Raw genomic sequence first — 15,813 nt, 5'->3', positions numbered from 1 at the left:
TTTTCCCATGGCTTTATAGCCATTGCTGCTGCTCGACTGATGCGGAGGCCCTATACCCTTATTATACTTAGGGATATTTTTTTTTTTATGACCTTATGCCTGATTAGAAATTCCTGGCTTGGAATGTTCGTGGCATCAATAATAAAATTCAACGTTCCCTAGTTTTGAAAATGATTAAGAAGTATGACCCGGACATTGCATGCCTTAGTGAGACGCATTTAGAAGGTAATAGGCTATTATCACTCCGTAGACCATGGGTTGGCTGGGCCTATCACGCCTCACATTCTTCCTTTTCTAGAGGAGTTTCGGTATTGATAAAGAAATCTGTTCAATTTGAGTTACTTTTGGTTAATTCTGACCCCTATGGTATATATGTATTTATTGATTGTAAAATATGCTCACAACCCTTTTTTATTTTAGCGATTTACATCCCTCCTCCTTTTACGTACGAGGTTTTGCAAAAGGCTGCTACCTTTATTGCCTCTTCTCCTCACAACTCTGTTATTTGCCTAGGGGATTTTAATAGTACCTTAGATGTTCCCTTGGATAACTGGAGGGCTCCCCCTGTCCCTTTACCTAGTGGCGGTCCCACAAAATTTGCTGACTATGTCGGTAATTTGGGGTGGGTGGATGATTGGAGATACCTTCATCCCACACTCCAACAGTTCTCCTGTTTATGTAAGACGCATGGCTCTTTCTCCAGAATCGACATGGCCTTGTGTCTCCTTCCCTTCTACCCAAGCTTACTGATGTTCACTATGAGGCGAGGGGAGTATCGGACAACTCCTCCCTGCTTATGTCGTTAGATGTTAGGTGCCAGTCCTATTGGAAGTTGCGCCGGTACTGATTGTCCCAATTGGGCGCTGACCCTGCTTTGGAGAAACAGTGGGAGGATTACTTTGCTGTTAATACTGGGTCTGCTCACGTCACTGTACTATGGGATTCATTTAAGGCCTATATGATGGGTACGATCCTTAAACGAATAGCCGCCCTTAAACTCCTACACAGGAAAACTGAGCAGGAATTAGAGTCTGATTTTCGGACTCTAGAGTTGCAATACTTACAAGATGGCTTATCTCCTATTAAAACACGTTGGTTGTTGGCCCAATCTGAGTGGTTTAGCTTACCTCTCTGACAAAAACTCTCGGTCCCTTATGTTCCGTGCTAATAATATATACAGATGGGTCCACGGTTATCTTGACTAGTTTTCTGTGCCTAGGCACAATATGACTTATTAGCATAAACCCTTCATCTATTGTTCTCAGCTGCAACACAATACAGAGAACAATACAGCAGGGGATTAAGTCATTACAGCAGGGGATTAAGTCTGATTGGCCAGTCTCAGTTAATCCTATTAAAGGTCAAGATAAACGTGGACCAATCTGTATATGCAAGCGGATAAACCCGGTAGCCTGCTGGCTCACTTACTACATTATGATCGCCCTGGGAAGGCGGTTCCGCAGATAGTTGGCCCTGCCGGTCACCAAACCACCACATATTGCACAGGCTTTTAAACTATTTTATACAGAACTTTAAGAGACCTGCTTAACATGTTCAGACCAAGAATTGTCTCACTACCTGTCAGCCATTGCCTTACCTACACTCTCCTCCGAGGCCTATACCTTCCTGGAGGCCCCTATAACTGTGGATGAGGTAGTAGCGACAATTAATTCTTTCCCGAGCGGTAAAGCCCCTGGCAGCGATGGTCTCTCTATTGAACTATACAAACAACACATTAATACTCTCGCTCCCCTGTTACATAAACTATTCCTTGATCTTTTTACGGAAAATGTATTTCCCCCTTCTATGTCTGAGGCTATTATTGTTGTGATACCGAAGCTGGGAAAGGACCCTAGGTCCTTGGATTCCTATAGGCCTATTTCTCTTATTACCACTGATGCCAAGATACTGGCAAAATCCTGGCTGTTAGGCTTAATACTATTAAAACTATAATCCACCCGGATCAGTCTGGCTTTATGCCGGGCATGTCCACTTCTGTCAATTTACGCCGCTTGTACACTGTTCTTCAAGCCCCGCATGACCTCCCTTCTGCTTCGGTTGTTGTTTCCCTAGATGCGGCCAAAGCTTTTGACAGTGTGGAGTGGCGTTACCTCTGGGAGGTTATGCACAGTATGGGTTTCGGCCCGAATTACTTACGCTGGACTAAATTGCTGTATCAACAGCCTAGTGCCAGGATCTCGGTGAACGGCTATACAGGTTGAGTATCCCTTATCCAAAATGCTTGGGACCAGAAGTATTTTGGATATCGGATTTTTCCGTATTTTGGAATAATTGCATACCATAATGAGATATCATGGTGAGGGGACCCAAGTCTAAGCACAGAATGCATTTATGTTACATATACACCTTATACACACAGCCGGAAGGTAATTTTAGCCAATATTTTTTGTAACTTTGTGCATTGAACAAAGTGTATCTACATTCACACAATTCATTTATGTTTCATATACACCTTATACACACAGCCTGAAGGTCATTTAATACAATATTTTTAATAACTTTGTGCATTAAACAAAGTTTGCGTACATTGAGCCGTCAAAAAACAAAGGTTTCACTATCTCAGTCTCACTCAAAAAAGTCTGTATTTCGGAATATTTGGATATGGGATACTCAACCTGTATTTCCTCCTCTTTTTCTTTATCTCGCGGTACTAGTCAAGGCTGTCCTCTCTCTCCTGCACTGTTCACCATTGCCAATGAGCCCTTGGCGTGCATTGTCAGGTCACACCCAGGTATAATAGGGATCAGTACTGGCATTAGATCTGACAAAGTTACCCTCTATGCAGATGACCTGTTACTATTTTTGCAGGACTACGCTGTATCTATGCCTGTACTTCTACAGGTAACTGAGGAACTTGGTAGCATTTCTGGCCTTTGTATCAATTGGGCGAAGTCGTTTATAATGCCAGTGATTGGCCCTCTCCCTGCTGTCCCTAAAATCCCTTTACCTCTCTGTTGGACTACCCAATTTAAATATCTAGGCATCCAAATTACTAATGACCCATTTGACTTCATTCCATTAAATTTAGATCCATTAACGCAGGTGATTACTCGCAAATCTAGGTCTTGGTGTAGGCTCCCACTGATGGTTACCGGCAGGGTCAAGCTTATCAAAATGTTGCTATTGTCCAAGATTCTATATATCCTCTTACAGTCTCCAGTTTATATATACCCTGTATTTTTCAGAAAATTAAATAGTGTCCTGTCTTCTCTAGTTTGAGCTAACAGGCGACCTAGAGTTCAGTTCAATACTCTCACCAGAACTAGGATGGATGGTGGGCTGGCGCTCCCCAATTTGCAACTGTATTATTACGCTGCTCAGATTGTGCACATGAGAACCTGGCTACAGGATACCGATGAGTGTTCTTTGCACAATGTATTTATCCACTGTTAGTACCCCGGCCTCTCCCCTACACAGGTTCCGCTAAGTGGTAATATTTCTAAGTTTTCTCCTCACATTGTTTTTCAGGCTGCCAAGATTTGGCAGGCGCCACGGGTGTTAACTAAATTTGATGCTCTTGACCTGGATACTTCCCTCTGGTACTCTCACTGGCTGCCTGAGCTTCAGTCCTTGGGTGGACGTCAGGTGTGGTCCCACAAGTCTGTAATATCAGTATCCCAACTATATTGCGACGGTACACTGAAATCTTTCCAGCAATTGAAATTCGAGTTTAACTTACCCAACTCCTATTTCTATGGTTTCCTCCAACTTAGGCATGCATTGCATGCACAATTTGGGGACGCTCCACCTATACTCCTTTCATATCCTGTTAAGTCCTTTGTTATCAATCTGGGCCAAGCCAAAGTAATTTCGGTTGCTTACCTATACCTCCTAGCTATATTTCATGCTGACTCGTTCTCTAGACTTTGTGTGCGGTGGGAAGGTGATTTGGGTCCCATTGACGAGAAAGAGTGGGATTGTGCTCTGCAATGCCCACGCTCTGCTACACGGGCTATTAAATTCCAACAGATTCCGTTTTTCATATTACATAGGTCCTACATGACCCCGGCTAGGTTGGTTAAGATGTGGAATGAGAGTTCTGGTATTTGTCCTAAGTGTGCTACAGTTACTGGTACTTTTTGGCATCTTCTTTGGGAGTGTCCACCCGTACAGGGGTTTTGGTTCTGGAGAATACTGGTATTCCAATGTGTGCACTTACATCACGGCTGTGTGTTCTGGGGATAGGGGGTTCTGACTCATTATCTCGGTGGGAGGAGTTGTACACTCACAATATATGCACTTTGGCCAAGGTCTGTATTGCACGACTATGGATGGCACATACAAGTCCAACCTTTCCCGCTTTCAAGGCGCTAGTGAATGATTGAACGTTATGTTTACATGCAAAATAATGCTAGTCACAAATTTGAAAAAATATGGTCCCCCTGGCTAGGATCTGTTTATTCCTCCCCTGCTCTCTTCATATAACACTCCTGTGCCTTCTCTCATGCTCCTTTATACTCCACTGCACATCTGGTCTGTGAATTATGTGATCAACGCTTTGTGGACTGTACACCCGAGTCTGTTTCTGCCGATCGCCTTGATTTCTTATCTGTGCCCCCCTCCCCCCCCCCCCCCCTACCTTTTCTAGGCTTGTTTGTTTGTTTGTTACCATACTATATGTTTTGCTGGCACTAGTGCAGCGGTTAATTTAGTTTGGTTTAGTTGTGGTCATCAATAAAAATACCTTATAATTGATGACACATACAAACTGCAGATTCATGGTACACTGTTTATTGATCTACAAAGTTGTGAATATTTTGTACTGATACAATATGTATTTTGCCTATACAATGGATCGCTAACATTTTAGAAAATGCTTGTACTTTCATTCGCGTACTGTAATTTGTTACCTGTGTTCCTATATTCTGTAACTGCCACTTTTCCTTTTTTGAATAAAAATCTACTTTTAAAAAAAAAAAAATTGGCAAAAATCTAAAAAAAAAAAAAAAAAAAAAACTTTTTTCACATTGTCATTATGGGGTATTATGTGTAGAATTTTGAGGGAAAAAAATTATTTATTCCATTCTGGAATAAGGCTGTAACATAACAAAATGTGGAAGAAGTGAAGCGCTGTGAATACTTTCCGGATGCATTGTAGGAAGTGAGCTAACCTAGTAAAAAATTCTGTACAGTTTACCGGTCGCTAAATTTAAACCTGTGATGAGATTTACTACTGTTTTAGCCAGAAAAGTTATTCATACTAAAAAAATATATATTTATATATATATATATATATATATATATATATTTATTTATTTTCAGTCTTCCCTTTCCAAATAAATAAAAGTAACCTGAAAACAAATAAAGAAAGAAAAAAGAAAAAAGAAAAAAAGAAAAGAAAAATAGATAAAGCAAGTTAAAGATTTAAAAGGACACAAAATAAAAAAAGAAAAGTAAACAAATAAAAATATGCTAGTACAGTATGAATGACCAGTTATTCAGTGGGTCACTGACTGTTGTGTGGCCGGCGGAGACTTTTTTTTTGTTCTCCCTTTCTCTGTGTCTGTCTCTACCAGTCATATCTAATTGGCTCTCTTTATCTATCTCTTTATTCATATTTCCTCTCTCTCTCCCCCACCATGTCAATCACCCACTCTTTTCTCTCTTCCCTGTAGTTTTCTCCTGCAACAACAAATTGGAAGCTCCTCCAGGCAGATCTCCTGTGAGCAACAGATCTAAAAATCATACAAATATAAATGTGTATGGAAGGCATAGAATTGATAGTTCATGGAATCTGTATGGATCTGGTGTAATTATCACTTTATGACTGACCGCATTCTTCAGGGAAGGTTACAGAGTCTTGACAGAATAATGATGGGGTAAAATTTACAATTCACAAAGTTCATGTATAAAGTCTCTGGAGTCAAAACGATTCTGGACTGAAACCCTTATACCAGAAGCACCCAAAGAAATGGCCAGAAGCCTCAGTGTATAGCAGGCATGTCCAAACTGCGGCCCTCCAGCTGTTGTGAAACTACATATCCCAGCATGCCCTGACACAGTTTTGCTGTCAGAGAATGCTAAAGCTGTGTCAGGGCATGCTGGGATGTGTAGTTTCTCAACAGCTGGAGGGCCGCAGTTTGTACATGCCTGGTGTATAGTTTCCAAATGTAGTTTATTCTAACATATTTCTGGTAATAAAATGTATGTATAAATAGCTGACATATTGTTCATACAATGCAACGACCCCACTTGCGGTGTGATAACAATAGGCTTTCTGTCTGGTGGGCGTGAGCTCTTGACAGAGTAGTCACCCTAGTGGTGGTTATTTGTGCAGTTAATCACCCTATGCTCTTTGTCTATATGACTTCATCAGGGGTATGGCCAGACATAGTAAGTGTGAAGCCAGAGGCTTTATACACAAACTTTAGAGAGTTAAAGATTTAGGGGGGATTCAATTAGCCACGGTAATTTACCACGTGCCGAATTGATCCCCAAGGGTATTCACTTAGACCTTAAGTGAGCCCACCAGCACCACTTACTGGGACTTTTTACGTGTCTGAACGGACTAACTAAGGGTAAGCGAGTGCCGCAACCATATTAACACACGAATCCATGAACTTTTCATAAATAACGCTCGTTAACACGTAAATTTAATGGGCATTAACAAAGTGCTTGGTTGAAAAAGGGTCTGCAATTGAATAGCCCAGTCGTTAAAATGCAAGGCTACCATCCTTTTTCACCCACGGTATTGAATTCCCCCTTTATCCAACGAGAAGATACTAGGTGTGGGAATCTATAACATTTCCTGAAACACATGGTCAACTATAAGGGTGTCTTATGTTATGCCGGCGTCCGGGATCCTGACCGCAGGCATGCTGGAAGCTGGGCGAGCGCAAATGATCCCCTTGCGGGCTCGCTATGCTCACCCACTGTGGACACGGTGGCGTGCTACGCGCACCACGCTATTTATTCTCCCTCCAGGGAGGTCGTGGACCACCAAGAGGGAGAACAGTTGTCGGTATGCCGGGTGTCGAGATTCCGGCGCCGGTATACTGAGCGCCGGGAGCCCAACAGCCGGCTTACTTACTACCACCCAACTATAAAGGGAGCTTTCAAGTTATTCATACTGATTCCATGAACTATCAATTCTACATCTATTGAGCACTTTATTGTTTATAAATATACACATATACACACACAGTATTTTTTATTAATTTTATTTTCTTGTTTTTTACTGCTTGGAGGGACGGGTTATAAATGCCAACTTTTTCATTCATTTAATTCATTTGCTAGCTTCTTCTGTTTTACGTACTTTTTCAATAAATTGATGTTGTGATATGTTTACAGAAATTGCAACCAGAACTAAAAAAAGAGAATATTAACCACATTTTCAAGGAGATATGGCATAACAAAACACAAAAAAACCCTAGTAAATTGTAGTCAATGTGGACAAGGTAAGTGATAATAGTACAACATTGCTAAGATCACAGTGTCACTATAAAGTATAGTGTTTATTAAATCCAAAAATAAAAGGACTATCAAGAACCTTTAGTTACATGTATTTAATGGATTGTACACCTTTGAACTTCCTGTGCTACCAGGGGAACACTTCCAGCTCTTTCTAGACTGTACTTTAGAAATAAAATTATCTCTTTGCACACTTACCACAATATTAGAAGGTGGGTTTTTTCTGAACTGATCTCGAGACAGAATGACTTGGTATTTTGTTAGATTGGGAATCTCTTTCCGCATTAATAGTTTGGTTTGTATCAGTCGTCCAGCAACTGCTTCTATGACCTGTAGATGAAATTGCATATATATGAATAATCTTACTGATAGACAACGGACGCAAAATACATATTGCAGAATATCCTTTTTGGTGTACTTTTGCCAGAAGGACCTTTTTTGGTTCGTTGAGCATTGACTACTTACCAGTTAAGGTATCTACTGTAATATGGAGCATCATGATTGAAATATAACTAAAAAAAAAAAAAATTGAAATGACTTCTGTCTAAAGGTCCGTACACATTAGACGATGTCGCTCTATGAGCGACGTCGTCTAATGTTTCCCTTCCCGGGCCGGCAGGTCGGCGGCCGACTGTACACACTGAGCGATATGACCGTTCATATCGCTCAGTGACGTCACGCCTCCGCCAGCCGTGCATGCAGGTCCTGGACGACAGTCCAGATCCTGCATGCATGCACTACCGACAGCGGCGATCATTGCCGACCCGCGGGGCCGCGCATCGATAAAATATGCGACGTCGCTCAGGGAGGGGAAAATGAGCGTCGTCGCTAATTTTATTGGCAAGTGTGTATTGGCCTTTACCGCCAAACTGCCCCTGTCACTTCAAACTTTAAACTGTTTAGCAGTACTCCTCACAGTTCCTGTAGGAGAGGCCACTTAATCCGGTCTTTTCATATACAGCAATATCTCCTGTTTTTCATACTTGTCTAGCCAACAGGTTCCAGATAAACATCTCATATGATACCCCCCAAAGCCATGCTGTCAGTAAACAGTCAACTAGAATGCTGTCGTCAGCCAGGGCCGTACACTATAGCCCTCAGGATGCAATTGTCTTGGACAGGAAAGTCAAGGAAAGGGGGTGGAGCCTAAATGGTGCAAACATCATCATCCATGGTGGGCTAGAGGTTCCAGAGAGAGGAGTGTGAGAGAGTCAGAGTAGAGATACTGGAATGATACTCCATGAAACAGAGAGGGACACCAAAAGGAGTGGGTTCCAGAGGATACCCATTAGGAACTGAGTGGTCAGCATTTGTGCTGTGACTGACATTGCTATTATGGGAAGATTGGGATAGTGGGGATTATCCCTGAAGGTGTGCGTGTGTATGCATTCTGCGGATGTGCTTTGGGCACCTCGAGACTGCCACTTGGATGAAGATTGGTAGGGAAGGTGTACAGTCAGGTTTTGGAAGCATCACTAATGAGAGCAGCTGGCTTTGTGTGTTTTCTACCAATATATCTGTGGAACTACTAATCCCCTTTTATCTTATGCAATGGTAGAAACTCTGAGCGCCAACTGATAGTCTTCCATGCAATTTTATGCTCACAGGATAGCGGACAGAACATACAAGCCCAGTGAAGTGCTTTATACACAGCTGTGATCAATATTGCCTATGCTGAATGCAGAGAGTGTATGTGCTACCATACAGTGACAATGCTTTCTATCACTGCCCAGCTTCATGCTGTCAGTATCTATGCACAGTAGTGAGGGAGTATATAGAAATGCAAACATGAATAAGATTGCTATCTCTTCATACTGCTTATTGAAGTTTATATGCTCAACTGTGATTGGTGTGCATCATTTACAGTTTGATATATTGTCCATTTACAGACATTAAAGAGGGAAAAAAAGAGGCTATTGTAACGTACATTTCTTCTTTTTTGTTCTCCTACGGTACCACAATAATAAATAGGACAGGGTGACTGTGTGATCCATCCCTGTGACAGTCGCGGTCTAAGTAAATGGCAGTACAGTGGGTCCCCCACGTCTCGTGTGGTCCCAGACATTACCCCAAGAGAGCTATGAGTCAAGGTTTGGGTGGAGGCACTGATAAGCTAGAAGGTGAGCCACACCACAACTACACACCATTACCAAGTAATCCCAGGTAAAAGGGTGTTACATACATGTATATCAGAGATTTTCAACCTTTTACAACTCGCGGCACACTGAACAAGATTGAAATATTGCCAAGGCACGCTCAAATATAACGGTGATGCATGTTGCAGTTGTGTGTCCTAGGATGTCATGCCGCAGCTTCTTTCTTACGCGTTTCTCAGCTATTTTGAAGCCGCGGTTTCGTCAGAGGATCAAAATAGCAGAGAAAAGAGTAAGGAATGAAGATAAATTATTCTGGACTTTGATACAGATGACTCTCCAGCGGACGCATTCACAGCACTGAGTGACTGATCCCCAAATCCGCCGTACTGCACAGAGGAAGAGGGGCATGCATCCGACCTGACAGTGAAGGTCTTAGCCAGTAAAGGATTCTCCTCCGGCTGCGAGTGTATGGGATCAACTACAAACGAGCAGCAGCGGCGGGGACGAGGTCTGTACCTAGCACTGTGATTACCAGTGTGCACATACGGCCTCCCCGGGAAACTTTCAAATAGTAACTAAAAGCCGCATTAACAGACACTTTGTAACTGCTGCAAGTATCTTTTACAAGTGGACTCTCAGTGCATTATATGGGCTAAAGATCATACGAGTACTAAACTTGGCCCAGGAGAGAAAATAGGATTTTAATTACCTACCGGTAAATCCTTTTCTCGTAGTCCGTAGAGGATGCTGGGGTCCATATTAGTACCATGGGGTATAGACTGGTCCACCAGGAGCTATTGGCACTTTAAGAGTTTAACAGTGTGGGCTGGCTCATCCCTCTATGCCCCTCCTACCAGACTCAGCCTAGAAGAAACTGTGCCCGAGGAGACGACATACTTCGAGAGAAGGAAATACACAGATAGTGGCGAGATTCATACCAGCTCACACAACAAGGCAAATCCGGCCAACAGGCCGGAGAACTCAGCAACAGCTGAAACAGTACTGAAACAGTAAATAACGCAGAACTTACCTAGGAACCAGGCAGTACTGAACTGTAAAACCAATGCAGGAAAACGAAGCGCTGGGCGGGCGCCCAGCATCCTCTACGGACTACGAGAAAAGGATTTACCGGTAGGTAATTAAAATCCTATTTTCTCTTACGTCCTAGAGGATGCTGGGGTCCATATTAGTACCATGGGGATGTACCAAAGCTCCCAGAACCGGAGGGAGAGCGCGCAGGCTCCTGCAGAACTGCTTGACCAAACTTGAGGTCATCAGAGGCCAAAGTATCGAACTTGTAAAACTTAGCAAACGTGTTCGAAACAGACCAAGTAGCAGCTCGGCAAAGCTGTAAGGCTGAGACACCCCGGGCAGCCACCCAGGAAGAACCCACTTTACAAATAGAGTGGGCCTTAACCGATTTTGGACACGGCGATCATAGAGGACAAACAGAGAGATTTCCTGAGACGAGCAGTCCTCTTCACATAAATCGTCAAAGTTCTCACAACATCCAAGGTCTTTGAAGCAATTAAGGAGTCAGTAGCTACTGGCACCACAATAGGTTGGATATGAAAAGCTGACACAACCTTAGGAAGGAACTGAGGACGAGTCCTGAGTTCCGCCCTATCTTCGTGGAAGACCAGATAGGGACTTTTACAGGACAAAGCGGCCAACTCCGACACACGTCGAGCAGAAGCCAAGGCCAACAAAGTTACCGTCTTCCAAGTGAGAAACTTGATTTCAGCCTCCTGTAGAGGCTCAAACCAATCCGATTGCAGGAACTGCAACACCACATCAAGATCCCATGGTGCCGTTGGCACCACAAAGGGAGGCTGGATGTGCAGAACCCCTTTCAAAAAGGTCTGAACCTCCGGGAGGACAGCCAATTGTTTCTGGAAGAAAATGGACAAAGCTGAGATCTGGACCTTGATGGAGCCCAATCTTAAGCCCATATCCACACCTGCTTGCAGGAAAAGGAGAAAACATCCAAGTTGAAACTCCACCGCAGGAAATTTATTGGATTCACACCAAGACACAATTGTTTCCAAACTCGATGGTAATTTTTAGACATAACCCCCTTCCTAGCCTGTATCAGGGTAGGAATAACCTTGTTCGGAATACCCTTCCGAGCTAAGATCTGTCTCTCAACCACCATGCCGTCAAATGTAGCCGCGGTAAGTCTTGATACGTGAATGGCCCCTTCAGTAGAAGATCCTCTCAAAGAGGTAGGGGCCTTGGATCTTCCAGCAGTAGATCCAGCAGATCCGCGTACCAAGCCCTCCTTGGCCAGTCTGGAGCAATGAGGATTGCCAGAACTTTTGTTCTTTTTACAAGTTGTAGAACTCTTGGAATTAGAGGAAGTGGAGGGAATACATACACTGACGTGAACACCCACGGTGTTACTAGTGCGTCCAGCGCCACTGCCTGTGGGTCCCTCGACCTGGAACAGTACCTCCGCAGCTTCTTGTTGAGGCGGGAGGCCATCATGTCTATGTGAGGAACCCCCCACCAACTGGTTACCTCCTCGAACACCTCCGGGTGGAGGCCCCACTCTCCTGGATGGAGATTGTGTCTGCTGAGGAAGTCCGCTTCCCAGTTGTCTTCTCCCGGAATGAAGATTGCTGACATCGCTACAGCGTGCCTTTCTGCCCAGAGGAGGATTTTTGTCACCTCCGACATTGCAGCCCTGCTCTTTGATCCGCCTTGTCGGTTTATGTAGGCCACTGTGGTAACGTTGTCTGACTGCACCTGAACAGCCCGATCCTGTAGAAGGTGTGCTGCTTGAAGAAGGCTGTTGTATATGGCCCTTAGCTCCAGAATGTTTATTGGAAGAAGGGACTCCTGACTCGACCACCTTCCTTGGAAGGTTTCCCCTTGAGCGACTGCTCCCCAACCTCTTAGACTTGCATCTGTGGATAGAAGGATCGAGTCCTGGACTCCGAACCTTCGGCCCTCCAGAAGGTGTGGTAGTTGTAGCCACCAGAGGAGCGAATTCCTGGCTTTCGGAGACAGACGTATCCTCTGGTGCATGTGTAGGTGAGATCCCGACCACTGGTCCAAGAGATCCAGTTGAAAGGAGCGAGCATGAAACTTTACTGCAGAGCCTCATGGGAGGCAACCATCTTCCCCAGAAGGCGGATCAACTGATGAACCGACACCCTGGCAGGCTTCAAGACATCCCGAGCCATGGTTTGAATCACCAACGCTTTCTCCACCGGTAGAAACACCCTCTGCACCTCCGTGTCGAGGATCATCCCCAGGAAAGACAGCCTTCTTGTCGGCTCCAGATGAGAATTTGGAAGGTTCAGAATCCAACCGTGCTCCTTGAGCAGATGCGTCGTGAGAGCAACGGATCTTAAAAACTTCTCCTTGGACGATGCCTTGATCAGCAGATCGTCCAGATACGGAATTATGTTCACCCCCTGCTTGCGGAGAACCATCATCTCTGCCATCACCTTGGTGAAGACCCTCGGTGCCGCGGAGAGACCGAACGGCAGTGCCTGAAACGGATTGTGATCGTCTAACAGTGCAAACCTGAGATAAGCCTGATGCTGCGACCAAATGGGAATGTGGAGGTACGCATCCGTTAATGTCAAGGGACACCAGGAACTCCCCCTCCTTCAGTCCTGAGATTACTGCCCTCAGAGACTCCATCTTGAATTTGAAGTCCCTGAGATAAGGGTTCAAAGATTTCAAGTTCAGAATTGGCCTTACTGAACCATCCGGCTTCGGAACCACAAAAAGGTTCGAATAGTAACCTTTGGTCAACTGATGAGGTGGAACTGGAACAATGACATCGGACACTATAAATTTTCGGATAGCGTCCAGTAGAATAGCTCTGTCTGCCGGCAAAGCCGGCAAGCCCGATTTGAAAAATCTGTGAGGTGGGAGAGTTTGAAACTCCAGCCTGTACCCCCGGGACACAATATCCTGCATCCAGGGGTCCAGGCCAGACGACACCCAGACGTGGCTGAAATGCCGGAGTCTTGCTCCCACCTGACCTTCCTCCAGGCTTTGCGGTCCACCGTCATGCTGAGGACTTCGAGGTACCAGAAGTAGGCTTCTGGTACTGGGAACCTGCGGGAGCAGGCTTTTTGGATTTGGCACGACCACCTCTAAAGAAGGTGCGAGACGGCTTGTTCTTTCTAGGCTTCACGGGCCGAAAGGACTGGGATGCGTTGGGAGTAAAAGGATTCTTCGTAGCCGGTGCAGCTGAGGGGAGAAAAGGAGACTTACCCGCGGTAGCCGTGGCAATCCACGCATCCAGCTTCTCCCCAAATAGAGCCTGACCTGTATAGGGTAGGCTCTCCACACTTTTCTTGGATTCCGCGTCCGCAGACCATTGGCGCAGCCAGAGAACCCTGCGAGCCGAGACGGACATGGAGGAGATTCCCGCAGCCACGGAACCCAGATCCTTCATGGATTCTACCAGCTAACCTGCAGAATCCTGTATGTTACATAAAAATAAATCAACGTCACCTTAATCCATCGTAGTCAAGTCCTCCTGCAGAGTGATTGACCACTTTGCTATAGCTTTTGAAATCCATGCACAGGCAGTAGTAGGCCGCAGTATAGCCCCTGAAGCCGTGTATATGGATTTGAGCGTAGCATCCACTTTGCGATCTGCCGGATCTTTCAACGCGGTAGATCCCGGGACTGGTAAGACCACCTGTTTTGACAGCCTAGAGACAGACGTCAACTATAGCCGGAGACTCCCATTTTTTTCTATCATCCTTCGGGAAGGGAAAAGCAAAGAGAACCCTTTTAGGGATCTGGAATTTTTTCTCCGGGTTTTCCCAGGCGTTTTCAAATATAGCGAGAAAAAAAGGAGGGGAGTATGCTTTGCGCTTGAAACAATATATCAAAAATTAGATGTGCAGTCGGACAAAGAAGATAGACTCAGTACAACTTCAAAATGATAATAAAAAAACACTTTTATGGTATCAATTAAAGCAGAGTATGCCACATATAGAATGAATTAAAATAATGACAGTTTTACAATTTGTTAGATAAACTAGACTGAAAATAAAAATAAACATAAGAATAAAAATAAAACAGTTAAATGATTATATTCAAATGGTGATAATAAAAAAATCACAACACTGGCGTCCCAGTGTATTATTTTGGGTTTGTAATTCCCGCAGGGATAATTGACAGTCTCACAGTCTCAGATATTAATATAGTTCTTTAAAGGAAAGGTGCAATCTGTAATTAATGCTCCCGTGCTGGTTCCTGCGTTAGTGTAGAAACAGGGTCCTCATTAAATGAAATACACGAGGAGTAATACACTATTACAGATGAAGGGTTACCTATAAATTTAATCTAGACATGAATAATCTAAAGCTTCATTAAGATTTAACCTCCAGTATGTTTCTTATTTTGTGTTTAATCGTTTATAATAACTTTAAGTATCAATTAACCACAACTGATTGCCATGAAAGCAATCAGACAGGTATATATTTGTGATCATAGAGAGGGGAAGTATCCGTCTTGAGGAAGTCTCCGTTGCTAGGAGACGAAACGCGTTGACGCCCACTCTCGATACACTTCTCACTTGGTGATACCCGCCGAAAGGACCCAGTCCGCAGCTCAGCATAACCGTGACAGCTTCGGTCACAGCTTTTTGCCGCACGCTGGATTCATCATTGCCGCACGGCTGTACAAACACTGGTCGGGTGAGTTCTGTGTGACCCCCGCTGTGGGGCCTAACAACCGTTCCCAGTAGTTTGTTCACGGCGGCTAAATCCATCTAAATTGAACATTGCTGCTATATTTATAATTAACAAAACCTTACCGGGAAAGACGGCAACTACCAGCTGTAATTATAACAGGAAATAAAGCACACATTATTACTCCTCGTGTATTTCATTTAATGAGGACCCTGTTTCTACACTAACGCAGGAACCAGCACGGGAGCATTAATTACAGATTGCACCTTTCCTTTAAAGAACTATATTAATATCTGAGACTGTGAGACTGTCAATTATCCCTGCGGGAATTACAAACCCAAAATAATACACTGGGACGCCAGTGTTGTGATTTTTTTATTATCACCATTTGAATATAATCATTTAACTGTTTTATTTTTATTCTTATGTTTATTTTTATTTTCAGTCTAGTTTATCTAACAAATTGTAAAACTGTCATTATTTTAATTCATTCTATATGTGGCATACTCTGCTTTAATTGATACCATAAAAGTGTTTTTTTATTATCATTTTGAAGTTGTACTGAGTCTATCTTCTTTGTCCGACTGCACATCTAATTTTTGATATATTGTTTCAAG

At 43.8% G+C, this 15,813-nt stretch overlaps 1 protein-coding gene across 1 annotated transcript in view; it reads right to left on the bottom strand.

Annotated features, from left to right (window-relative positions):
• Positions 1–15,813, bottom strand: part of FANCM (FA complementation group M) — a 337,857-nt gene that overhangs the window by 223,820 nt on the left and 98,224 nt on the right. The window contains exon 5 of the mRNA XM_063947525.1: positions 7,630–7,761. Coding sequence (XP_063803595.1) covers positions 7,630–7,761 — 132 coding nt within the window. The remainder of the gene's footprint in view (positions 1–7,629; positions 7,762–15,813) is intronic.

This window comes from Pseudophryne corroboree, chromosome 12 (genome assembly GCF_028390025.1).
Source record: "Pseudophryne corroboree isolate aPseCor3 chromosome 12, aPseCor3.hap2, whole genome shotgun sequence".
In the NCBI taxonomy this organism is placed as follows: Eukaryota; Metazoa; Chordata; class Amphibia; order Anura; family Myobatrachidae; genus Pseudophryne; species Pseudophryne corroboree.
The sequence above is the reverse complement of the archived record's forward strand: the minus strand, read 5'-3'. Positions and strand labels throughout refer to the sequence as shown.